The 26215-nt window shown below is 46.6% G+C and overlaps 7 protein-coding genes and 1 non-coding gene across 8 annotated transcripts; 6 read left to right on the top strand and 2 right to left on the bottom strand.

Annotated features, from left to right (window-relative positions):
• Positions 1 to 11369: 11369 nt before the first annotated feature.
• On the top strand, positions 11370 to 12272 carry MYCFIDRAFT_178984 (uncharacterized protein; the record flags this gene model as incomplete). The annotated part of the gene is made up of 6 exons (XM_007932957.1): positions 11370 to 11397; positions 11630 to 11644; positions 11681 to 11689; positions 11758 to 11904; positions 11930 to 11964; positions 12003 to 12272. 6 exons carry the CDS (start codon positions 11370 to 11372, stop codon positions 12270 to 12272), a joined length of 504 nt encoding a protein of 167 aa, XP_007931148.1.
• A 180-nt stretch (positions 12273 to 12452) lies between these two features.
• Positions 12453 to 12533, top strand: MYCFIDRAFT_t69. The gene has a single exon. It is a non-coding gene; the product is annotated as a tRNA-Arg (tRNA).
• Positions 12534 to 14414: 1881 nt separating this feature from the next.
• Positions 14415 to 16595, bottom strand: MYCFIDRAFT_96081 (uncharacterized protein; the record flags this gene model as incomplete). Its single annotated transcript, XM_007932956.1, has 1 exon — positions 14415 to 16595. A coding segment is annotated over one exon (2181 nt), but the record flags the coding sequence as incomplete, so codon positions are not given.
• Positions 16596 to 16886: 291 nt separating this feature from the next.
• MYCFIDRAFT_99834 (uncharacterized protein) lies at positions 16887 to 17726 on the top strand (the record flags this gene model as incomplete). The annotated part of the gene is made up of 2 exons (XM_007932955.1): positions 16887 to 17200; positions 17252 to 17726. Coding segments are annotated over 2 exons (789 nt in total), but the record flags the coding sequence as incomplete, so codon positions are not given.
• A 1849-nt stretch (positions 17727 to 19575) lies between these two features.
• On the top strand, positions 19576 to 20292 carry MYCFIDRAFT_212488 (uncharacterized protein). Its single transcript, XM_007932954.1, has one exon. The coding sequence runs from the start codon at positions 19935 to 19937 to the stop codon at positions 20211 to 20213; it is 279 nt and encodes a 92-aa protein (XP_007931145.1). The 5' UTR covers positions 19576 to 19934; the 3' UTR covers positions 20214 to 20292.
• Positions 20293 to 20525: 233 nt separating this feature from the next.
• On the bottom strand, positions 20526 to 21437 carry MYCFIDRAFT_43718 (uncharacterized protein; the record flags this gene model as incomplete). The annotated part of the gene is made up of 1 exon (XM_007932369.1): positions 20526 to 21437. The coding sequence occupies one exon, from the start codon at positions 21435 to 21437 to the stop codon at positions 20526 to 20528; it is 912 nt and encodes a 303-aa protein (XP_007930560.1).
• An 882-nt stretch (positions 21438 to 22319) lies between these two features.
• On the top strand, positions 22320 to 25555 carry MYCFIDRAFT_205198 (uncharacterized protein; the record flags this gene model as incomplete). Its single annotated transcript, XM_007932953.1, has 4 exons — positions 22320 to 22380; positions 22434 to 23820; positions 23875 to 23972; positions 24702 to 25555. 4 exons carry the CDS (start codon positions 22320 to 22322, stop codon positions 25490 to 25492), a joined length of 2337 nt encoding a protein of 778 aa, XP_007931144.1. The 3' UTR covers positions 25493 to 25555.
• On the top strand, positions 25534 to 25967 carry MYCFIDRAFT_178979 (uncharacterized protein; the record flags this gene model as incomplete). Its single annotated transcript, XM_007932952.1, has 5 exons — positions 25534 to 25721; positions 25757 to 25780; positions 25808 to 25818; positions 25857 to 25903; positions 25947 to 25967. 5 exons carry the CDS (start codon positions 25534 to 25536, stop codon positions 25965 to 25967), a joined length of 291 nt encoding a protein of 96 aa, XP_007931143.1.
• Between the last annotated feature and the right edge of the window lie 248 nt (positions 25968 to 26215).

Here is a 26215-nt window from a genome sequence, read left to right as displayed (position 1 = left end):
TAATTAGCGCGTACGTAGATCTTTGCTAACTATATTGCTAAGGTTTAGTAGTCGTTGCTTAGTCTCGCTATATCGTAGGAAGTATAGACTTACCTATATAAGAAATACACTAGTAAAGGTAGGTCTACTAAATTTATGCTCTACTAGGAATATATTACCCTTCGGTATAATAGCAAGGACATTAAGAAGTTCTGTAATAAGTATAAGAAGAAGCTTAGTACCTTAAAGGATACTAAATTAGCTATTAGCTAATACTAGGCTGTCTATATGTTTATTATATAGATCTCTCTATTCTACGAGGCTTTCGTATAGATGCGCCGAGAGCAGATACGCGCCTCCGAATACACTATTAACGATAACATACTTAACAATATTATTAGCGCGTTGCTTAATAAGAATGTAGCTTAATTAAACTAGGCCTAATACAATAGCTTCTTTGGTCTTTAGCGCTAGCTACAATAGCAAGGTAGCAATAGCAATAACAATAACGGCCGAGGTAACTCGAACCGTAGCGGTCGTAGTAGCCGCGGAAATAGTAACAATAGTCGAGGCCGCGGTAGAAGCAACTAGAATCAGAATAGTTACTAGTCCAACCGTAAGAAGTACTTACACTATTAAGGCACTTACCCTTCCGACCGCTGCTATACTAAATACCCTTATCTAAAGGAGGAAGACCGACTGCGTCGTAAACAGCAGAAGGCTAAGAAGAAGGGGGTGCAGCAATAGCAGCAGCGTAGACTGACTGCTTAGTAATAGCAGCTGTCTAGTTAGGGTAGTTAAAATGGTGCTTAGGGGTTGTATGCGGCTAATACTACCCCGGGGGTATTATTAGACCTAAACTATAATTACGCCTTTACTGCAAGCGCTACTATAGTTACTATTAGCGACTAGGTTTCTACGGCTCTTACGGCTAGCACTCGTACTACTAATTAGGTTGTCGACTTAGGTACTAGTATATATATAGTTAATAACCCCTTACTGCTTATTAAATATAAAGGCTGCTACATTCCTATCCGGTTTGGTAGCAATACAAAGCACGCTACGATAGTTGGTATAGCTTAGACTAAGGTTGTTAATAAGCGTAGTATTAGTAACATAAAGCTGTCTAATACGCTGTATGTTCTAGGTCTAGCAGCTAACCTTCTATCTACTAAGAAGCTTGCCGATAAGGGTTGTTTCTACCGAAATAATAAGCGTATTCTGTTTACGATAGTAGAGGGCAATAAGGTTACTGTCGCTTAGACATACCGTAAGAATAGTCTTCCCTACCTCTATATACTAACCTCTAGTCTAGATAGTGCAGTAGTTGCCCTTCTATCGAAGAAGGGGGTGCCTATAGGCACTATAGATAAGTAGCATCTGCGATATAGCTATATTTATTACCGCAAGCTACTAAGAATAGAATCTAAGGGTCAGATTGTTATTACTAGTGCTAAGAAGGACTTCCGCAACTGCATTGCCTATCGTATAGCTATGTTATATAAGGAATACAATCGGCTGCTACGCGTACGACTATCTACGATCTATTATATTGTCTATGTAGATGTAGTTACTATTACTAATCCTAGTCTGTTGCAGGAGCGCTATTTTACACTGTTTATATACGCCAAGTTAGGCTATCGACACGAATATACTAGCACGCTTAAGTTAGGGGCTATAGTGGCTATTAAGGACTATCGTGTATATATCCGTATACAGACTAGTTACTCAATCCTAATCTATCGCCTCGATAGAGGGAGTAAATATAGCGGAAATTAGCTATTAAATTAGGCTCGAGACGAGGGCATTATACTGCAAGTTACTGCACCTTATTTATTAACTTAGAATAGCCTTGCTAAGGTTAGCAATTATATCGTATATACGACTGCGAGAAAGATAATGCTGCAGGCTAACCTTCTAAAGTCTCTATAGCTATATACTGTTGCCTCCGCTATACAGGTCCTTAATATTATACCTAGAACCCTAGAAGGTCTTAGTCCCTATACTATTATAGCTAGGGAGCTTAATTGGTCTCGAAAGCAGCTACGCCTTTAGCACCTTCGAGCCTATAGCTATACTACTATTGTCTACGACTATAGTATAGCTCGTAGCAAGAAGTTTAACGCTCGTAGAAAGCTTAGCAAACTAGTTAGTTATGCGAAGGACTTAGTAGACTCTAGCAAATATATAATCTACTTGTCTAACGAATACAAGGTTGTTGCCTCGAAGGATGTCTAGTTTATTAAGTTAGGGGACGATAAGTTGTCGCTTCTAGAGGGCATAAACCTATATACTAATACTAACGACCTCTCTAAAAACGAGTTTGTTACCCTTAAGTCTATTATGCCGGCTTTGTTTAATTCTATAAGTAACGAGGCTCCGTCGCCTGCCGAGGCTACTAGTATAGTCGAGCGGCTTCCGGCTTAGTAAGAAGAACAGCCTATATAAGAACTAGCTTAGGAGGTAGCTAATAAAGTCGCTAATCTATTGCCGCTCGAGGATAACCTGCCGGCTGTTTAACCTCTATTAAGTAATAAGGATAGCTTCTAATCCGCTAAGGAACAGCCTGTATATAATCTATAGGCTAAGAAAGGTAAGCCTAGTTAGTTGCCTAAGTTTGAGCGGCCAACCGAGACTAGTAGTCGTTCTATACGCAAGACACGAAGCAATAAGAGCGCTCGTAAACTGTTGCGTAGCTATCTGGCTAATGCTAGTATTAAGCGCTCTACGCGCCGCAATATAGCTAATATACCTATAGCCTATATAAAGGGCTTTATAGCTGCCTGCTACGTTGCTAAGCAGAATCCGAATAAGGAGGCTATTCCAATTCTAAAGAGCTTTAAGGCTGCAAAGGAGTTACTATACTAGCTATAATAGAAGGAGGCCTATAAAGCTAAATACAAGTTATTAATAGACAACTATATATAGGTATACGTTTCTCGGCTAGAAGTACCTAGAGGTCGCAAGGTTGTCCGTAGCCGATAGGTATTTACTATTAAGCGTAACGCTAATAGTAAGGTAAGCCGGTTTAAGGCTCGATAGGTTGTCCGTAGCTTTATATAGGTTAAAGGACAGGACTATAATAAAACCTATGCGGCTGTCGCCAAGCTATCTACGCTGCGAGCACTATTTAGCCTAATTGCTTATTACGACCTAGAGGCTAAGCAATATAACATCCTAATAGCCTTCCTTAATGCGCTTATCGGTAATAAGTATAAGATCTACGTTAAGTAGCTACATAGCTTTAAAGACCGTAGCGGCAAGAATATAGTCTGTCTATTGCTAAAGGCACTATATAGACTAAAGCAGTTACTAATACTATAGTACGAAGAGCTTCGAAAGTACCTAAAGAGCCTAGACTTTGTACTAATAGTAGCTAATGTGTGTGTGTTTAAATACGTTGTTAGCGGCTCTATTATTGTTATCTATGTCGACGACATAATTATTATCGCCTACACTCTATTAGCACTAGAGGCAGTAGCTTAGTTACTAAAGGAACGTTTTAGTATATAAGAGCTAGGTGACCTATACTACTATCTTAGTATGCGAATTATTCGTAACCGCGATTAGCGTACTATTTACGTCGTTTAAGATGCCTATTTAAATAGGCTTAGTAAGAAGTATAGCATGCAGGGCCGAGTAGCTCCTACTATACTAATAGCACCTCGATATGTTAAGACATCGATTTAGCGTACACCTAAGGGCTACACTGCTAGCGCTGCCTTTAAGACTTAGTATTAAGAAGGAGTTAGTAAAGCACTATAGCTAGCGATAATTACTCGGCCTAATACTTGCTACACTATAGGCCTATTATTACGATACATTTCTAACCCGACTAAGGAACACTATACCGCACTTCTTTAGCTTATTAAGTACCTAGTTAGCACTCTAAGCCGTAGTCTGTGTTTCCGAGGCATATAGAGCGATAAGCTTAACTTTGCTAGATATTGTAACGCTTCCTAGGCAGATAATCTAGTTACTCGTCGCTTTATAGGAGGTTTCTACTTTACGCTCGCTAGTAGACTATTGCTATATAAGTTAGGCTGCTAGAGCTTAGTCACTCTGTCGTCTATAGAGGCTAAGTATGTCCAGTTAACAACTAGCGCTAAGGAAGCCGTTACTTTAGCTCGGTTGCTATAAGAGATTAGTTATAAGGGCACTATTAAGCCTGTTACGCTATACGAGGACAATTAGTCCGCTATTGCTATTACTTAGTCGACGAGTGTTAATAGCCGTACTAAACATATAGATACTCGAGTGCACTATATCCGTAAGAAGATCGCTAACGGTACTATAACCGTTACCTAGATTAGCACTTACGATTAGATTGCTAATAGCTTTACTAAGCCGCTTAATAAGCTTAAGTACGCTCGCTTCGTTAAACAGTTAAACTTAGTAGATTGTAAGGCTGCTATTAAGAGCGCCGCTTAGCCTGCTACTAAGTACTAAATAGATAGATGTTAGGACTAAAGAGGTTATACGTAATTAGTATGTAACTAGGCTCGAGTGAAGCTAGGGTCTCGATGCCTTAGGCAGGGCTTGGCGCTTAGCGTTAGGCTAACTAGCCTGCCTTCCTCCCTCTCCTTTTAGATCTCTATCGAATACTACACTAATTCACTACTACCCTATCTACCTGCTAATATAACCCTTCTTATACAGTATTCGATCTACCCTTTAAGGGCAGCAGCTAGATAGTCCTTATTTCAAGCTTTTAGCGGTATAGCTACGAACAAGACTAATCTAACTATATTGCGCCCGAAGAACGGGACCTATACGTACTATTCCATCGAAACAACCGTACTAATCATTAAGCAAGGCCTTCTATACGGCCTACTACACTAAGTCAATCGTACTAGACTAATATCTACTAATTCCGCTACATCCGCATTTTAGGGGCTAATAATATATTATTAGTGTTACCCCCTACTACAATAGCCGGCTTATTACGAAGCAACAATAACCGTGCTGCCGCTAGCAGCGCTAGCAATAACAACGCTAGTAGCACAGTTCCCGCTAAAGTGCCTGCTAAAGTGCCTCCTACTAAAGAGCCTACCGGAGAGCCTATTAAAGAAGAACCTGTAATTCTAGGTAATAATCTAGAATTGCCTGTCGACGACATTCTTAACAATATTGTTAACCGTCGATATAGCTAACTAGCCTTTGGGCCCTAACTAGTAGGGAGACTCTAAGAAGCTACCTAAAACAGGCTTACTGCCCTACGTTAAGAACAATAGCTAAAGGATAACCTCCTCGAAATTCGCCGCCTTTAGGAGGCCCTAATAACCAACACTAAGCCGATAGTAGGGCCTTCCTTACTATTAGTCCTAGTCTAGAAGAAGGATACTAAACTCAAGGACTGTACCGTGTTTGATAGCTCTAGTCGAAAGCAATACAACGACTACATTCGTAACTGTAAGCTTAACTAACGAAATGCACTAAGGGCCCTGCTAGACGACTATTCGCTAGTCGTCTATACTATACAATACATTAATAGAGACCTAAAGCGTACCTAGGATGACCACTTTAACTCCCTTACTAATTAGACCGCTATTTAGTAGCAAACCTACAAAACTATTATACTAGACACCCTTAGGAACCCTATACTAAGGCAATAATACGCTTAGGACTAGTACCTTCGAGCTAAACAAAAGACTAATTAATCGGCTCGCTTATTTAAGGCCTATTTAAAGACCCTCGAAGACGACCTCCCGACTAAAACTAATTCTATCTAGATCTCCGAAATACGCCCTAAATTGAGATAGGAATTAGTCCTTAAATTAGACCGCCGCCGTGTGTTTAAACAAGCTAATCTTATACGCATTCAATTTATAGTCGAAGTCGAAACTGCTAAACGAGCTGTCTAGCTCTAGCAACGACTAGAATTAAGGATCCGACCTACTAGCAACCGTAGCAACCGTAGCCGCGGAGGAAATCAAGGTTCCTACTAAGACAACAACGCTAATAATAGGAATAGTAACAACGACCGTAGAAGAAGCCGTAGCCGGCGGCTATATAGAGGAGGCCGTAATAGGGGCCGTAGAAGGGGCTCGTATCCCTACAGTACTAATCGCTTAACTAATAATAGTAGCAACAATAGCTATAGCAACAATCTCCCGACCGGATTGAAGTGCTTTAACTATAATAGCACTAGCTATCTACTAGGCCAATGCGACAAACCTAAGGACTAGGCCCGAATCGACCGTACTACCGCTAAGCACCGTAAGCACCTTTTAGCCGCTAATACTACCCCTATCGGTCCTTCGAAAAAAGAGTAAGCGCCGCACTAACTATTAGCCTCGTACGGCGTAAGACCATCGACATTGTGCTAGCTATTATACGTACCTATCTCGTATCGGACACGCATAGGACTAACTATAAGACTAAGGTTATACTAGATCCCGGAAATTTAGTTAGTGCCCTTATTAGCTATCGCCTAGCTAAGCAATTAGACCTTCGACAGCTGCCTAGGACTAACCTGCTAACCCTTGCTTGGTTTAATAACGCTCGGCACTTAACCTACGGAGCCTACTATGTCTATATAGCCCTAAGAGACGACCTCGGCAATGAGCGCCTACTAAACTTCACTGCCTACGCGGTAGACATAGACAGCCTCCTATCCGACATTGTTATTAGGAACCCTATTCTTAAGTACTATGCGGTAGTTATAGACTTAGGCAGTTAATAATAGCGATTTGGAATCGCTAGGAAAGAGGACATTAAACACATCGACATTAGCGAGTGTCCTAATAATATTAGGGTCCTGTTTATTAGCAACCTAACTCCCGCCTTAGCTAATCTAACTACCGACCTGCTCGGTAGTAATAACGATGAACTAGTGCCCCCTAATAGCATAGATCCTAAACAGCTTAAGCGTATACTAGAACCTATTCGAGAGACCTATATTAATATGTTTAAACACTACTTAGCATCGACATTGCCTATATTTAAAGAGACGGATTATAAGATTAATATTATAGAGGGCAAAGAGGTCCCTTTTGGACCCCTCTACAACCTTAGTAAACGAGAGCTTGCTATATTGCGTAAGTACCTAGAGGAAAACCTAGCTAATAGCCGGATACGGTATAGTAACAGCCCTGCTAGTGCCCCTATCCTGTTCGTACTAAAGAAGGATAGTAGCCTGCGCCTCTATGTCGATTATCGTAGGCTTAATGCTGTTACTATTAAAGATCGCTATCTACTTCCTCTTATTAATAAGACCCTCGATCGCCTTTCTAGTACCTACTACTATACTATATTAGACATTAAGGATACATACTATCGCATCCGCATCCGTAAGGGTAATAAATAGAAAACAGCCTTCCGTACCCGCTATAGCTATTTCGAGTATCTAGTTATGCTATTTAGGCTAGCAAACGCCCCTGCAATATTCTAGTCCTATATCAATCGGGCCCTATTAGGCCTATTAGATCACCTCTGTATAGTTTACCTAGATAACATCCTAGTTTATATACACTCTCCTAACATTGCGGAACACTAGGCTACAGTCCGTAAGGTACTCGATCGCCTAAGGGCTTATAGCTTGTATTGCAAGCCTTCTAAATGTACCTTTGCTGCTAAAGAGGTATCATTCCTCGGCTTCCTCGTATTAACTAAGGGTGTTAAGGCTAATCCTAAACGGATTAAAACTATTACTAAATAGCCTGTTCCTACGTTAATTAAGGAGCTACAGTCGTTCCTCGGTTTTGCTAACTTCTATCGCCGATTTATTAAGGGCTATTTACGGCATGTAATGCCCCTAACTAAGCTTACTAAAACTAAGGCTAACCCGACTAGGGAGTTCAAATAGACTAACAAGGCGCGAGCCGCTTTTAACGGTTTGAAGCAGCGCTTTACTAAAGTCCCCTTATTGCACTATTTCGTACTAAGCAAACAGATCCGCATTAAGACTAACGCTTTACAGTTTGCTATATTAGCTATTATGTTACAATAGGCTAATAACAATTACTAGCACCCGATTGCCTTCTTCTCGAGGAAGATAATCGATGCTAAGCGTCGCTACGAGACCTACGAGTAAGAGCTCTTAGCTATTGTCGAGGCCTTTAAGCATTAGAGGCATTACCTCGATAGGGCCTAATATACGATACAGGTCTATATAGACTATAACAACCTCCGTAGCATTACTAAGGTTACTAGAGTTATAGGTCGATAGGCTAGATAGGCCGTCTACCTCGCTAGGTTTGATTTTAATGTATTATATCGGCTAGGCGTAAGCAACCCTACTAATAGCCTATCGAGGCGACCTAATTACGATAGCGGGACTTAGCAATCCATTAATTTATTGTTTCCAACCCTATAGCATAAGATTGCTATAGCCCGTATTGTTAATAAGTAAGCGTAGGATAAGCGGCTTACCGGACTCCGCGACGGCTTGAAGTATGTTAATGCTCTTACTATATTAATAGTGCGTATTAAGGCAAGGGCTAAGGATACAGATAGGAGAAGTTATAATAACTCCCTAGTCGACATCGTAATATATAGTAATAGCGATAGCACTAATATAGTTAATCCGGCTACTAGTGCTATTAGATGCATATAATACGTACCTCGTTTAATAGCGAGGGTACTATTAAATAACCTTGCAAATAGGGATAGTTAATCGTTTATAGATAAGCTGTTACGGGCTTAGCAGAGGGACGCCTTTGCTACTAAACGTATAGACAAGCTTGTAAGTAGGCGAAAGACTCGATCTAGTAAGAGTAACAACTAGTCGATCGATAACAAAGGTTATTTGAAGTTTAAGGGTAGATACTATGTCTCCGCTAAACATTCGATCCGATAAGAGCTTCTTAAGCGACACTATAATAGTAAGCTTGCCGGTTACTATAGTATAGAGAGGTCGCACGAGCTACTATCGCGCACATACTACTAGCTAAATAGTAAGCGGGATATAAAGGACTACGTAAACACGTGTGCCGTATATTAACGAGTTAAAGCCCTAAAGCACTTACTATTTAGCGAGTTGTCTTTACTCCCTATTCTAAAGAAGCCATTTGCTAAGCTTATAATAGATTTCATTACAGGCCTTCCGCCTGCTAAGCGTAGAGGAAGCAAGGATATGTATAATGCTATCCTAGTTGTCGTAGACCGGTTCACTAAGGGCGCTCGTTACATTCCTGCTTGAAAGGATTGGACGGCTATTGACCTAGCTAAGGCGCTATAGACTAACATCTTCTATACCTATTAGGGAACCCCTAAGGGGATAGTCTCCGATAGGGGCTCGATATTCATATCGCACTATTAGAGCGAAATATGCCTATAGCTAAGACTAAAGCATCGGCTATTAATAGCCTTCTATCTATAGGCTAACGGTCAAACAGAGAGACAGAATGCTACCCTGTAGTAGTACCTGCGTAGCTATATCAATAAGAACCCTAACGACTAGGTCAACCTCCTATAACTAGCCGAATTCGTATATAATAACAGTATCTACTCATCCACTAAGGTGTTACCTTATTTCGCTATAATAGGCTAAAACGCTGCTATACTATAAGACCCCTTATCGCTCGAGGCCGAGCGTAAGGAAAGGGAAGCGGGTTAAGGTTAATCTGAAACACTAGCGGCTATTAAGAGGGTTTAAAAGATGCGAGAAATTCACGCTAAGATAGCTAACAAACTAGCAAAGGCCTAGGCCTATTAGAAGGCCTACTATAACAAATACCACCTTCTAATAACCTTTAAGCAAGGCGACCTAGTTATACTTAGCACGAAGAACCTCCGTATCCGCAAACACCCCTCGCCTAATAGCAAAACAAGGCCTAAACTCGCACTAAGGTACATTAGCCCTTTCCGTATCCGAGAACCTAGGGGCACCTAGGCCTATTAGTTATAGCTTCTACCTTATTACACTATTTATAACACCTTCTATATATCCCTCCTTAAGCCGTACTATCTACGCGAAGGGGATAAAGCACCTGCTAAATCCGAGGATATACTAGCTAATAGTAAAGAACTATAGTCTATAGAACGTATCCTAAAGCACCGGACTAGACAAGGCAAGAAGGAGTACCTATTAAGGTAGTAAGGCTATTCGCCTAAATAGGACTCGTAGGAAGCTAAAGGTTCTTTTAAAGATATAACTAAGTTGTTAGATAAGTATTAGACTAGTGTGAAGAATAAGAAGAAGGCTAAGGGCCTATAATGTCGCCTAGGAATAATGCTACCTCCGGGGTGCTATTAGCTAACTAATTAGAGGCAATTAATTGTTAGTAACAAAGGATAACAAGACTATACTAGGCGCGCCACGACGCGTTAACTAATTACCTACTCTTTTAAGGACTCTACCTCTTTACTAACGTGCCCTTTAGGTCCCCCTCTTGTTCCCTTATTCTATCGAGGCCTTAAGGCCTAGGCAATCGGCGAGGACGGCGCGGCCGGCGCGGCTATATTAGTAACGGTATTGCGGGGTATGTTATTAGTTAAGGAAGAAAATTAGAAGCAAGGTAAAGTTGGCGCCAAGACGGCTAGCGCCGCTATTATTAACATTACTTACTATTGCCGCTACGCCGTAGGTATAACCTTACCTATACTACGAGCCTAAGGCACTATACTAACTAAGTTAAAAGATTGAGCCTATTAAAGGTTTAATCAAAACTTTAAGGCTAAGTTAAAATATTAAGGCTTAAAAGGATTAAGTAGCTTAATAGACTAACTAACTAAGGGCAAAACTATAGAGCTAAGCTAGCCGGGGTCGATCTTGCGGACAATAGGTTACTCCTCGATCTATCTAACCCTTTAAGCGAGGCGAACCTCTACTACTATACTTATAATAGCCTTTACCTATAGAAACTAGACGAGCTGTGTTTTTTCTAAAAAGATAAGATAAGATTAACAATTAAAGGCTACTAAACCTAACTAATTAGGGCTAGCGAAACTACGAACAATAATAGCCCTCGTAATAATAAGAACAAACCCTCGGAAGTAGACAACCCTCGGAAGCGGACATAGCTAGGTCTTTTAGAGTAGACGCAAAGAACTCGGTACGATATTACGTAGAACGGGGGCAGTGCTATAATACCCCGTATACCTACCTATTATAGTAGGGAAGGTACGCTCGTATTGTAATTAGTCGATAGTCCTTAATTCTCGTAGTTATATATCACTTTATTATATATAAGGATAGCGCAGCTAGAGTTAGATATTATATTATATTAGAGGTAAGGTTTAATATAGTTATATAATCGGTGATTGCGTATTCAATTTAGCGCGGACTAAGAAGCTTGCTAGACCTACTAAGTTAGTAGCGACAGAGGTTGAGAATAGTATATAAACCGGCCGCGAGGGCGCGGCCTTTAGAAGGGAAGCGTGTATTAGGACTAAAGAGGTTACACGTGATTGGTATATAACTAGGCTCGAGTGAAGCTAGGGTCTCGATGCCTCAGGCAGGGCTTGGCGCTTGGCGTTGGGCTAACTGGCCTGCCTTCCTCCCTCTCCTCTTAGATCTCTATCGAATACTATACTGATTTACTACTACCCTATCTACCTACTAATATAACCCTTCTTACAATAGAAGACATTGTGTTTGTTTAATTGCTCTGTTATAATAGCCTGAAAGTAGTCTAGTTGTTTCTATACCTAATACCCCTTTGTTTGCTTTACTAGTTTGTTTGTTTGGCTGTATGCACGCGATAAGGGGGTGACTTGAAGAGTGTGTGTGTAGGCTATCACGTGCATGATGCCTAAGGCTGCAACTGTGCACACTTCATCTTTGGGCTTTCTATAGATTAGCCCTCTTCTAAATATATCACAGTTTACATCAAGTAAATCCAGCCCGACTAAATTCAATCAAATTCAATGAGGTCCAAGGTCTGCTCTGCTACTGTCTCTATCGTATTCTTGAAATCAGCAAAACCCTAGTAATCTTCTTCTCAAAGGAGAGCCCGAATATCAGCCCGAGCATGGCAAAATGTGACCTAGAAGCATCATCCACGAGTCTTCGCTGCTTTCCGGCCCTCAATAATCAGAGCAGTTAAAGCCACTAACCAATGAGAATTTTCGTACTCGAGAATCTCGCCAACTGCATTAACGTCGGCCAGAAACTTTCAGTACGCTTTGCTTGGCTTCTCCATGTCGCCGACCTTGTTGATGAAGTCGGTAAATCTAGTCAGGGAATATTCCTATCCGTCGTCCTTGCAGTGAAAGCTGGTGAATCTCATCAAATGGCTCGCCGGTGCGAACTTGGTTCCCGTCGAGTCGGACGGCTGAGCTCACGGCAGAGCAAGTGCTTCGGCGGCGAATGTGGAAAGAGTAATCAATTGCATATTGGTTGGACTTGATCGTGACTGTCTACTCCTCTGTATTGCTTACATTCGATCAAAGCGAATCAGAAGTATGGCTGACAAGCGCAGTCCCTTCAAGCCAAGCTCAGGCTGTCATCAGGAGTGAGTCACCTTCGAAGGCTTGGCAGCCCAAAAACTCGATGAGTCTGTACATGCACCAGATATTCTGGGATTGCCAGCCCAGTAGTTTAGGGGTAGAACGTGGAGCTTCTATACTTCGGTGACTCCAAGGCCAGAGTTCGATTCTCTGCTGGGCTATTTTTTTTCCGCTTTTTGGCATGAGCTTTCTTTCGTCTAGATGACTTGGCTGAGAAACCGAAAACGCCTGCGCGAGATATGAACTCAATGACATGCTGCGGCTTACTGCCTCAATTTTTGCAGACAAATGCAGAGCTCGTCTTGTACCCAGACATTCCACTCAGCCCTCGAATTGCCGAATGGATACGGCTTTCCGCTCATGTTGGGCAGGTCCTGATCGGTGGGAATTTACGTCTTCTTCCACAGTCCTGTCCACGTCAGCGACTCGAGGTGAGCGGCACGGACGAATGTACTTTACATCATCGCCTGGAAGCCAAGAGATATGCCCACGACTCCAAGTCGCATAGTACCCTGATCCCAATCTCCTCATCACCTCGCCGGAACCTTTCGTCCAAGACTTCTCGCCCTCAAGCCGACGAGTCACTCTCCACAACATCCCAAACAATCTCCCCACCACCAGTCTTCCTCGCCATCCGCAACACACCAGGCCTGAGCTCAAACCCCCAAATCCTATAAAAAGATTCCCTCTGACGTCTCAGCCGCTCCCGCTTGCCATCATCCGTCACATACGCCGTGAAATCCCAAAACCTGATCTCCCTGACCAAAGGCAGATACCAAGCTAGGCCATCACGGTCGTTCTTGTCTCGTAGAAAACCAATCACGTCGAGGGAGAATTCTGCTTTGAAAGTGTTGGATTTGTAGTACCTGAACGCAAGGGATTGGGTTAGCGATATTAGATGGGTGAGGATTAGAGGTAGGTGTGCTTACATCTCTCGAGTCTCTGAGTAAAGCTGGCGACAAGATTGGACGAGGCCGAGATTCGATCTCTGCCATTTGTTTGGATATTTCTTGTCTTTTGAGAGCTCGATGACGTTGGTGAAGACGTATTCAGAGATCATGTCGCGTAGCTCCTGCGGGATGCCGAGGATAGATGCCTTCTTTGGCGGTTTCGGGTTGCTTGGTGCGGTGATCGGCCGGTTGGTAAGAGTATCCGCCTCTTTCTGCTCCCTTAAACCCTCATTCGAGATCTCGAAGGCGCACTCGAAGGTGTAACTGACTCGGTCGGCTGTTCTTACGACTAAGGTTGGTCGATAGGGATTAGATGCCCTGGTAGCATCTGGCGTTTTGCCACCCATCTTGGCGTCTCCAGCGTTTGGGATAGGAAGAACAGGAAAGTCTGATCATGGGGGTCGAAAGAAAAAGCTGCGCCATGGAGTTGCCTAGACAGATTCGCGCTAGTGGAGCTTTGACCTCTTTAGCTGCGCCTAGTGAGTGAATGTTGTTACAGCTCTTGCACGAGGAAATTTCATGCATGCGAATTAACGAAGTTCCATTCTGTCTGAACCAGACTACAGACTGTAGGAGTGAGTGCGGATCTAGTTCCTATACTTGTGGGAAGCGGAAGTAAGCTAGCAGCGAATTTTTCCGACCGGTGATTTGATTCGAATATGAGATGTATATAGTTCGGGCGATCAGCAATGTATTTGTTCGGATGATGATCTTGCTAAAGCTGTGCAAACACAGTGTTAGGTTGTAGATAGCGGACTACCAGCTTTTACTAGGCTTGTGGTGCCTGGATGCAGGGACGTTGAGACTGTTGTGTGGAAATGCGGAAGAGCGATAGCATGACTTCATCGCTCCACGACTGTCTTGCAGGAGGGAGATGCTGCATTCCGCATCAATCAGGGTAGCTTAGGTCTTTGCTTCGTTGGTACTTATTTGACAAGAGAGTTATCTCGATGGATGCCGCGAGGGCTGTACTTCCTCCACCACGTCAACTTATGTCGAACGTTATGTAAGTGAGACCTAGGAAGCAGACTCCGAATCTACTCACAATTCAACCACCTTACCACCGCCGACCTTTGTCGTGATATCCTTTGGCCGTCCTTTGCGATCAACCCTCTCATCCCTCGGGTCGAAGCCACCATTACCCCAAAGCGCCCATTCCGGCGTAGCCTCGCCAACGTAATCTTCTGGCGCGAAAGGTTTGCCACTCTCGAGGCATCGGAAGAAAGCCGGGTAGTCGATGATAGTATGCCAACGCTTGATGCCATCTACCATACTCGCCTTGAAGAAGCGATTTCTGTCGGCGAGCAGGATGCAACAAGAATGCGCATGCTCGGCGGCGATGCCATACTCTAGGCCTCTTTGGTTGAGCTCCTTTTCTAGTGCTACCACGAAAGCGGCAACTTCTTCGTAAAAAGGTACGTTCTGCATGCTGAGTCCAGCTCCGGCTGCTGTGGAAGTGCCGCAGTAGGTCACGCCTTTGACTTCTACGAAGCCGGGTAGTGCTCGTTCGACGAGGTCAGCGTAGCCTTTCGCTTCTTCGTCTACGTTGAAGCCTTTGACTAGTGTCAATCGGAAGACAGTGCGATGTGTGAAGCGCTTCTCCCGCAAAATGTCCATGCAGCGGATGAAGCGTTCCCAGAAGTCGCGATGAAGTGGTCGGTCGATCTTGCGGAGGGTCTCTTTGTTTGAGGCATCGATCGAGACGTATAGCTGGGTCACTGGGCCGAGTGTGGCTAATTGGTCAGGATGCTGAGCATTGCACACTAGGAAGGAAGATATGTGCTCTGCGTGTAACATGGCAAGCAGCTGGTTAATGTGAGGATAGAAGATTGGTTCGCCAACCAATGACAGAGCACAATGTCGAATGCGCATAGCTTCCGCAAATCGCTCAGCACGCACTCCTGGCACACCTCTCATCTGCTTGATTTTCTGGTAGTGGCCAGCTTTGATGCCGTCAAAGATGAGATCGGGCTCGTCCACCTGCCATCGCCAAGTCGTGCCAACAGGATTGGTGCCATGTCGCCAGCAGAAGACGCATTTGTTGCTGCATGAGAGTGACGGTGTGGCTTCCATGCATTGGTGTGAGTTGATGCCGTAGAAGGAGAATTTGTAGCACGAGCCGCGACCACGGAGGGCCGACTTGGTCCATCGACACGTCTTGACGCCGGAATGTGTGCCCACAATAGTGTAGCCTTGCTTTGTGAGAGATGTGTAGGTGGGGGAGGTGACAGGTACCATTGCCTTTGGTTCTGCAGGCGAGCCAGACTTCTTGCTTGTGGTAGTGAAGTCCACAGGAATTGGTGCTTTCATGTCTTCGAGATCAGCTGCATCGCCTTTACGTGGGACCAGAGTCTCCCCTTCATCGCCATCGTCTGCCTCATCGCCGCTTTCTAGAGCTTCTCCGCTCCCTGGTGCGCCTTCTCCCAGACCTTTGCCCTCGCTTAGATCTTGCATGATGTTTTGCACACCTCTTGACCACTCTTCTAGCCGTAGTTCCAGGTCGTCTCCCTTCGCATCTCCTTGGCCCAGGGGAAAGGCCCTCTTTCGGGCTGTCAGCTTCGCCATCCATCTGTCAATCTCAATTGCCTGAGTGCAATATCCCTGCTCTTCAGTCGGCCACTCTACACGGTCTCCAATGCCAAACACGCTGTAACCTGCCAAGGCAGACAGTGGAGCCGTGTCGATTCGGAAGTCATGATGAGTCTCTTTCAGATGATCGATAAAGTTTGTGAGCTCGGTATCGATGTTATAGCTTGGGATGAGGATGGTATAGAAGGCGGCTGTGGAAGAGGATTCTTGTTTGGGAGGAGAAATGAAGAAGTCGTCGTAGTCGATGTCGGTCAGGTCATATACTACTGGGGGTAGTATCTTCGCTTGTCCAGGCAAATTCGAGGCCAGAGTCTCGGCATATGCTCTTGTGGATCCGCCCAGAGAGAAGTAAAAGACATATGGCTGTATGCGATCGAATGCTGGTGCTTCATTCTGCTTGGCCTTCACACTGCGGATTCCCTTGACTCTTTTCGGGCCCTTCGCCTTGGTCTGGATCTTGACTTGTGCTTCATCTCGGACTGCCGCTTTCTCGACACGTTGCGTCTCGGGAAATGCCTTGGCCTTTTTCTCGTCTACTGGGGAGGCCAATGGAGTGAGGACTACTTCGGCTTTCCTCCTTCTCCAGTGCAGAGCCAAGCGCACGATGGCCAGCAGCACTCCCGCCGAGAGGATGACTTCCGCTCTGTGAGCATGCCAGAGCAGCAGCAGTTCTTCCGGCAGCTGCAATATGCTGGACTGCTCCATCTTCGCCGCGATGTGTGCCAGGTCGCAAGAGTCAATACGGTCAATCAATATTTGATTGCCCGCATTAGTCAGCATCAACCGCAGCTACCTACCCTGTCGACCATGTTGTCACACGTCAACAGTCAAGTGCGTTCCTACAACATCATCGACATCGACATCCTCCCTTACACATAGGGGCCTCGCATCGACCATGTAAACAGATCGCAGCCAGCACGCTTAATAGCATCTACATACGCCAGATATACCACCACGATGCTGTCCCCAGACTTATCGCAACACTGCATTCCTCTCCAGCATCCCCACTGGTTTCCCGTCACTCTCGCCGGATCTCTGGTGGCCGGGATCCTGGTGTCATATCTGCCACAGCACGTCAGGATTCTCAGGAGGCAGAGTAGCGAGGGTCTCTCGCCATGGTGGGTGTTGCTCGGCGGACTCAGCAGCATCGCGGCTATGGGAAACATCGTCACCTTGCCCACCAGCCGCGCCGACATGCTCTGCTGTAGGGAGCTGGCCGGAGGACCATGTGCTGCTGCCCTTCTCGGAGTAGCACAGATCGCAGTGCAGTGGTCCTGCTTCATGATCATGTGAGTGTTGCCAGCCAGCCTGCTACACTACGAATCCGCTAACATCGTCAGCGTCATACTGTTCGTCGCCTACGCTCCCACTACGCCCCAAGAACCAGAGGACATGAGCGCCTCTGCCGCCTCCATCACACAAACGGATCCAGCGAAACGCCGAGACGCGCCCCTCGTTGGTATCATCATCTTCGTATCCCTTCTCATCGTCGCTCTCATCTCCCTCGTTCTCATCCTCGCCCATCCCGACTACACCCAAGCCTGGGCAGACATTCTGGGCACCATCTCAGGTGTGCTCGCAGCCATACAATACGTGCCTCAGATATACTTCACTTGGAAATTGAAGGATCTCAAGAGCTTGTCGGTCGTCACACTTGTGATTCAAGCCCCTGGCGCATTTGTCTTTGCCTTGTCCCTTGGCCTCCGAGTGGGCTGGGAAGGCTGGAGTACGTGGCTGGTATACATTGTGACGGGCTTGTTGCAATTCGTTCTCTTGTTCATGGCTGTCAACTTCTGGTCAGTGGAGAGGCTTCGGAGGCGTGCAGCAGAAACCTATGACAGCAGCACCGAATGTGACAGCGATCAGACTATTCACGCTGATGAAGACAATACGGCTGCGAATGGTGCTGCAAACGAGCGCACCACACTTCTTCCCAAGACCAATCAGAGACAGAAAGCACATGGTGGCGCAAGGCGACATTCTTAGGAGGACGAGGACGAGGAGCCACTATCAACATCTCCGCCAGAGGCTCGGGAGGCACTCTGGTTCTTCGCTTGTTCCTTGCTAGCAGCGTCTGCGCTTCTGCGTTACACCACCCAACTTGCGTCTCTTGTCGTTCGCGTACTCACAACATGCGCAAGTTGCGTTGTCTGTCTGTGGCAATTCACGATTCGACAGGTGGAACGTGCACTGCGCTGCCTGACGTTCGCTACTTTTCCTAGACATCCGCGCACATCTGATTACATCAGCTTCCCACCGCCCGATGTCCACCCGAGACGAAGACGAAATCGCAGACCTGCACCCACGAGCTCAAGCAACAGGTCAACCACGGGTCGCTTCATCCTCGACATTGAATCCGTCCGACGGCATGGTGGTTATGCTTCACGACCAACAGCACCGGGCTTCGTGTGTCCTGAGTCTTGCCCAATCTGCATGAGCCTGCGCTGCCGAGATGCAACCCCCGTCTCAAGGCCCAGAGCGCAGCCGCGAGATCAACCGCCTTCAGTGTCTTCAGCAGGTAGCCGAAGCGCTCCTCCGGTTAGAATTCGTCCTTTAGATCAACGCCGAGACACAGAGCGTATGAGGAATTACATAGGATGCCCTAGCCTCAGTCAACTCTCGCAAGACGAAATTGTCGGCTTGGCCCATGTGCGGCGCCCGGCTGCTTATGGACCTCGGCGCCGGTCAGAGCAGCCAGTAGAATCAGAGAGAATGCCAAAAGGCCTCAGTCAAAACCATCAAATGCGTCACGACAGTGCTGGGGCAGACGATAACGATGAAGCCCCTTCGAAGCTCGCCGAAAACGGGTCAATGCGGGCTTCGCGCAGAAGGATGCCTCGCAGCGGTCGGCGCTCACTGGAAGAGCGTGCAGCCAGGGGAACTCAACACCACATCAGAAATATGGACTTCGGCCCAGAGCAACCTGGCGTTGTGTATCGAATGATGGATAGCTTCAAGCGACTTCACTTTGCTCGACCTCGTCTGCCTTCGATGTGGAGACATGCTCCAAATTCAGCGGGCCCTGATCTCGAACAACAATCCCTACTTCCTCAATCGCAAGACGAACCCTCACCACGGGACGCATCTAATGCGGAACACACAATTCGCAGTGCAAGTCCAAAAGGCAGTAAATGCAAGGAGCCTCAGGACGCTGGATCCTCATCGCACAAAGTCGGTCAGCAAGGCACAAGCGCTCGTTCTGGATGCCGATCGACATGCGATGCTTCTGGAATGGCTCCAACGATGACTAACTCTACGCCGCATGGCGGCCTAGACGACGGAGTGGCCTTGGATGAAGAGGACAATTCCGTGCAACAGAAGAAGAATGAAGCGCCTCGCGATAGTGCCCAAAATGCAGCTTCCAAAAGCAAAGATAGTAGACGCCACCGACCTCAAGAACCCCTGATCGATGGCAGCACTGACGAGCCGGCAATTTCTCCCGCCGCCACAACACCATCGATGCTAGTACCAGCTCCGAACACTATCCTCAGACCTCGAATCCACCACCCTCCAGCTCGTGGAGTGCCAGAACTAAGATACGAAAGCCCAAGCGTACCAGACTGGCGAGGAGCCCATGCCTACTCACACGGTACACCAGACATGGTCCGACGTAATCGAGAACGCTTCGATTCCTCAGGATTAACATCGTCTGACCCCGGATTAACGTCTGACCCCGGGTTAACGTCTGATGATAGTTCGTCGCAAGGATACGTTACTGCTTATAGTAGCTTGAACACATCAGAGGCCTCTCTGCGCCCTGAATACCTCAATGAGACACCTCCTGTGCCACCGCTTGCTGGCGAGCACGACTTATCTCAATCGCCGAACACAGAGGCACTACGTACCCATGGTCATAGCTTCTCTGAGATCTCAAGCCTTACAGACGGCACATTTCAATTGAACCGCGGTCGATCTCTTTCAGCGCGTCCACAAAGGCCTCTCGATGGAACTGCAGACCAGGAAGATGACTGCATTCGTGACACGCAATCTGTCTTCTCCACTGCTGAGGACGACCGGCTGCTGATGAGCGGCGCACTGGATGGCATGCAAGGTCGAGAGCCCGCTGCAAGAATCCCTATTTGCGTTCCCGATTCATTCACTGATAACGTTTGGCTGAACGAGACAGCGACGAGGGAGAGCAATAATGTCCCCACACCGGAACCACCTCCACCAGATCCTTTTGGCCCTGTCAGTATTGACGATTGGGCTGTGGAGCTACCGGTTCCGGAAGGACTGTACACGATTATGGAGAGGGAATACGAGGATGATAGTGAGGCTGAATTGGAAGACTTTCATCGTTGATACAATAGAAACTGTAAAAAGAAGGCTTTTGCTATATAGTGCATAGCGAGATATGAGATCAAACCACAGTCATTTTTGCATTTGTGTCTTGAGCACCCTGTCGAACACTTTGAGTGCGCTCAGCCGTGGTGTAGGTGTGAAGCTCTTGAGTGGCAGAATCGCCGGTCGCTCAGTGATTCGTGACTTCAAGCTGAGAACTGGTAGAAAATGGTTCAAGCATGAACAAAAGCTTGTTTCTAATCTTATGGAAGACTAGGCCATGCTTCACCACAACCGGCTCGATCAATGCCGTCGTCCCACGTTCTTCTAGTATCACTCCTTCTTCCCCGGATTCTGCTCAAAATTCATACTATACCCTCCCGTCTTCTCATCCTTCACAAACTGAAAATTCTCCGTACTCAGTCCAAAAGGCTTGAGTATCGAATTCCCCAACCCTTTCAGCTTCCCCATCATCTCCGCCATCTCCTTCTCCTTCGCCTTATTCAAACGCGGTGCCAGCTTTTGCGCACTTTCCGTCACAGTCCTCCGATCCGTAGGCGATAGACAAGGTAGTATTGTAGGACTGAGAAGTGTTCGATAGTCTTCATCTGCGCCTTGGAGAGATGACCAGCTTCCTATTTCTGTCCTGGCTTTTGCTCGTCGTAGGAGGAGTTTGATCTGTAGTTTGCGAACTTCATCTAGCGATCGCCCTGATTTCTGTAAATTCTCCATCCGCTCCGCCAAGTCATCGTCAACTTCTTCCACCCCATTTTCAATTTCTGTGCCTGCTGCGGCTTGTTTCTTCGAGTCTGGTTTGGCTACAGGAAGGGGTTCCAACCGCTCAAGATTTTCTATCCCTTTCTCGGCACTTTCTATCGCTTCTTTCCATTCTTGAAGTTTTATGTGGCATGCGGCGATGTTGGAACGCAGAACGGCGAGTTCGAAGTCGAGGTAATTGGGACAGGAGGAGAGGGCGAGGTCGTAGGTTTGGATGGCGTTTTCGTAGCTGCCGGTTCCGAAGAGTGAGTTGCCGGAGTTTTTGATTGAGTTGCTCTCGGCGAGGAGTTTTGCTTCTTCTTCGGGAGGGACACGTTCTATTGCGACTTTCTTGGGCGGCTTGTCGTCGTTTGTATTGTGGGTCTGTGCTGATTCCTTTCGTGGAGGCGGAGGAATGGCAGGTGTTGGATCGTTGTCATCTTCGGCGTGGAAGCTGTGGAAAGAGTCGTCTGAGTCGGAGTCGATCATGTTTGTGTGTTGCGTGTGGATCGTTTGCAGGGTCGAAAGAGGGAAGTGCAATAGAGTGAGATCATCGGAGATCAGTCCGTTGCTGAGGTAATCCTAGTTGCTATATACCTAGTAGTTTTAGTTCTATTGATCGAAGGGGGTGACCTCGACAATGACACTCGTAAGTACGAAGGATTCGTATGTGTTGCAATAGTACTCTTGAAGCTGTGCAGCCTACCTGGTGTGTTCGTCTCAGGGAAAATCACTCTTGTACAGTACGGGAAATGCTGTACTCAACTGTGCAGCAGACCGAGCCCGACACCGAAACCGAACGAAGTATACTGTCTCGCCGTCGCCATCTTCCTGACACCTTCTGACCTTCACCCTTCACCTCCCAAATATCGGCTGGACATTCGCAGTCCCCAATGGTATCTCCACGTCTACTTCCCCTCATTATGGCAGGCGAGCTGACGCGGCTCGCGGAGTACACTCTATATACATTTCCGGACCGAGGCTGGCTCGTCAAGAGTCCCTAGAATTGCGACATCTGCACGATCCGCAAGGTTGCCACTCCGTACAACCTATCACAGAAAGGGAGGGGAGTCAGGTAGATTATCGGCATCCCGGTATCAGGCCCGGAATGTTCTGCTTTGAAACCACATCCGCCTCCCAAGCGTAGAGGGTGTGCGAGTAGATTAGGTGATTCCTGCACGGCTTGAGCAATCTGCATTTCCTCTTCTGCGGACCATTCAGGCGTACATCATCAATGATTGAGGAACCCAAAAATCTCGGGATGTAGTTGACTTCCACACTTGCGTTGGATACACCTTTGACGCGGAATCACTCCTGGACACCTCGCCACACCAGCGAGCAGGATGGCGAATACTATTCGCGATTCCCAAGATGATAGGTCACCTCTGTTATCTTCGACTTCGAGCGCACTCTCGCGATACAAGACCATCGAGTATGTGGAGCGATACGAAGCTGAGCAAAACGACGCGAAGCTTTCACCTGCAGACGTAGAGGCAGATGTTGTACCAGAAACCTCCGTGCTGGGACGGAACTTAAGCTGGAATGGCGCATACATCTTGACCATATCGCGGGTCCTTGGCTCTGGCATATTCGCAACTCCAGGTGTCATCCTCGCCGCAGTCGGCTCTCCTGGGCTCTCTCTTGCACTTTGGTTAGTCGGAGCAGTACTAGCATACTTTAGCATGGCCATTATGCTCGAATATGGGTGTATGCTGCCGCGGTCTGGGGGCGAGAAGGTGTACCTGGAGTTCACGTACAGGAAGCCGAAATATCTGGTCACCATTTTGATCGCTACACAAGCCATCCTCTTTGGCTTGACTGTGAGCAACTGCATTGTTTTCGCACAGTACACGCTCTTTGCGTTTGGAGTGGATGGCACGGAGCTCCTCCGGAAAGCGCTAGCACTTGGACTACTTACGGCAATCACAGTAGTGCATACCTGTTTCATGAAGACTGGAATACGGATACAGAACTTCCTTGGCTGGATTAAGATCGTCCTGATTGTATTCATGATCTTCAGCGGCCTATTCGTGGTGTTTTTCAGGCATGATCAGCGAAGCACCGAGAACGTACACCTCGAAAAGCCGAGCACGGACAGCCTCGACTGGACATGGCATGGATTCTGGGCTGGAAGCATCTGGTCTTGGGGCGCCATCGCCACATCGATATTGAAAGTATTTTATTCATTTGCTGGTCTCAATAATGTCAACAATGTCCTGAATGAAGTCAAGGATCCAGTCCGTACGCTAAAGTCGGTCGCGGTCACAACTCTCGCCACTGCATGCGGTCTATATTTGCTGGTCAACGTTGCCTACTTCTTGGTCGTTCCACTCGAAGAGATCAAGACTAGCGGAGAGCTGGTTGCCGCTTTGTTTTTCGAACGAGTCTTTGGCGATGCTGTAGGTCGACAAATATTACCCATCATGGTCGCCATCAGTGCTGCTGGGAACGTGATGGTGGTCGTGTTTGCTTACGCACGACTGAAGCAAGAATTGGCCAGGACTGGTCTCATGCCATTCTCGAGATTCTTGTCTAGCAATGCGCCTTTCGGATCTCCGATCGGAGGTCTCATAATCCACTACATTCCAACCGCACTGGTCCTTGCCATTCCGCACGGCGATTTATACAGCTTTGTCTTGGAAGCTGAAGGCTACATCGCTCAGCTTCTCTCGGTTTTCATAGCAATTGGGCTTCTGCGCTTGCGTTGGAAGCGACCTGATCTGAACCGACCGTACAAAGCCTGGTTGCCTGGAGTCCTCATAAGACTGATCGTTGCTTTTGCTTTGATTGTGGCGCCCTTCTTCCCAAGCCAGGCTCAACGCGCCAAAGGTATACTTGGAAGCGCCGCGTATGCACTCATCGGCATATCTGTGTAAGTGCTGCATCATCTATCGTTTCGAAATAGCAGAGCTAATATGAAGCGTAGTCTGATATTTGGCATCATTTATTGGCACATCTACACCGTTGCTTGGCCTCGCTGGCGAGGCTATAGACTTGAGGATAAAACAGAAATTCTGAATGACGGCACGCCTATTACGAAGATTACGTATGTACCCATATGATTGGCGCTGGAAGAACATCAGGCGTATTATACACTGTTTCAGACCTCAGCCGTATTTCCTTCCATCTGTCAAGAGTGTGGTGCTTCATTATCACGCGCGTGCACCGTCGACGATTCGAGTTGGAGGAATCTGGAGCTGCCAATTGCCATTTCTAAGCAGCTCCAGCTGCAACACGCGGGGCCGGAGCTGGGTTGCGAGCTCGACATCCTTTCATATCAATCCGTACAACGTCACGCGGCTTTCTATGCAAGTCACACGTGGTAGAGGATTTTATCAAGCTCACATACTATAGCAAGCAGGGTGGCGTCAGACAATCATTGGCCATCTGCATTAAAAATGGCATGGGGACATAGCTGTACCAGATGGCGTGCTTTGCGGAGATACTAATCTGGCTGACATATGATCTGTCTTTTTCCGAGGTAGGCAGTGTATGCTGCCTGTCGTATACAAATACCTCTGTCCACCTAAGCCATTGGACTGGAGCCTCGCATCAATACATTGAACCAATACGATCTCGCCATGGCTACCGCAGCGGTCCAACAGCCTTCACAACACTCCTTTCACGACTTCAGACCATCCGGTCCCACGGTCGTCACCCAGGACAAGAAGGTTGAGAAGCACGATGTTCACACAACCTTGAACTTCCACAAAGACAACGAAGATGGCTCTCCGCCAAGACCAACCTTCGTAGGCAAGCCAGAGACCTACGAACGCCCTCTCGCCACGGAAAACGTCATCATCCACGACGTAACAGGCGACGAAGATAAATATACCCTTGACAGCCACGGCTTCCAATTCGTGCCCAGCGTGAGCGTCGAGAAAGACTTCCTAGACGAAGACCAAATCAAAAATCAATACTACAAAGAAGTCGACCAACTCCTCAAAGATGTGACTGGAGCATCCCGTACCTTCATCTTCGACCACACAATCCGTCGACAAGCCCAAGACACACGCGCCAAGAAATCTTCCGAGGAGAAGGAAGAGAAACCCCCAATCTCCCTCCGCGGCCCAGTCCGAAGAGTCCACATCGACCAATCCTACACCGCAGCATTATCCCGCGTTCCCTTCCACTTACCAAACGAAGCCGACACCCTTCTAAAAGGTCGAATCCAACTAATCAACGTCTGGCGACCGATCAAACCCGTGCTTCGTGATCCTTTAACTGTAGCTCAAGCGCAGACGGTCGAGGAGAAAGATCTCGTACCTGTGGGATTGATTTACGAGAAGAGGAAAGGTGAGACGTTGAGTGTTAGGTATGCCGAGAAGCAGAAATGGTTTTATAAGTACCATCAGAGTCCTGAGGAGGCGCTTTTGATCAAGTGTTTTGATAATCGAGCTGGGGTTGGGAGTGCGGAGAAGTATAGGGATAGGGCGAAGAGGGTGCCGCATAGTGCGTTTGAGGTTCCTGGGACGGAAGATCAGGAGGGGAGGGAGAGTATTGAGGTGAGGGCTTTGGTTTTTCATGAGGGGGATTATGAGTAGATTGGAAAATAAATGTAGCTGGGCGTTTCCCGGGGGAAAAAATGTATTTTTATTTTTTTTCTGCTGCTCTTGACCTTTATGATCAAACTAAATGGATTTTCGTCCTCCTGCTCGGAACTTGGTCTGCCATAGGTTCACCGGACATATTGGCTGAAGCCGTAACATATGCCACATCGACTCCATACGAATCAAACTGGACGATCAAAGCGACACAATCTCGAATGCTTTCGTAGCCAGTAAAAACAACCCCCGGCTGTTGTACAGTCTACTATCTGATGCGTTGATCTAGTGGCCGAGTGAGTCGCTGACAGGAAGCCGCGAAATTCGTGGTTCGTAGTGACTTGAAGTTTGCCCTTTGCTGTAGCTTCGGCTGTCCTTAGAGCCTACCTCCTCTCAGGCGCTCCGAGTATTGTATTAGCTACGTAATAAGACTAGACCGGATATAGACAGGTAGAAGGTACAGCGGAGCGCCTGAAGACAAACCGTTCTACCTGTATACAATTGCCCGAACAAAAAAACATGCTTTTTAGCTATATCTCTACAACTATGTATTTTGGTATTACATAATATATAAGATAGCTGTACGTTATAGTACGATCTAGAATCGCTTCTATACAAAATACTCGCTAATCCTAACGCTATAGGATATATTTTTGGTCTACTACGATAACTTGCCCGAACTTTTACATTTTTAAGCTTACCCTTAAGGGCAAGATAGCGGCA

Source organism: Pseudocercospora fijiensis, assembly GCF_000340215.1.
Source record: "Pseudocercospora fijiensis CIRAD86 unplaced genomic scaffold MYCFIscaffold_9, whole genome shotgun sequence".
In the NCBI taxonomy this organism is placed as follows: domain Eukaryota; kingdom Fungi; phylum Ascomycota; class Dothideomycetes; order Mycosphaerellales; family Mycosphaerellaceae; genus Pseudocercospora; species Pseudocercospora fijiensis.
Note: the sequence above shows the minus strand (reverse complement) of the source record. Positions and strands in the feature narration are given on the sequence as shown.

Coding starts and splice junctions, on each gene's coding strand:
- MYCFIDRAFT_212488 (XM_007932954.1), top strand. CDS start 19,935: ATGAGCGGCGCACTGGATGGCATGCAAGGTCGAGAGCCCGCTGCAAGA.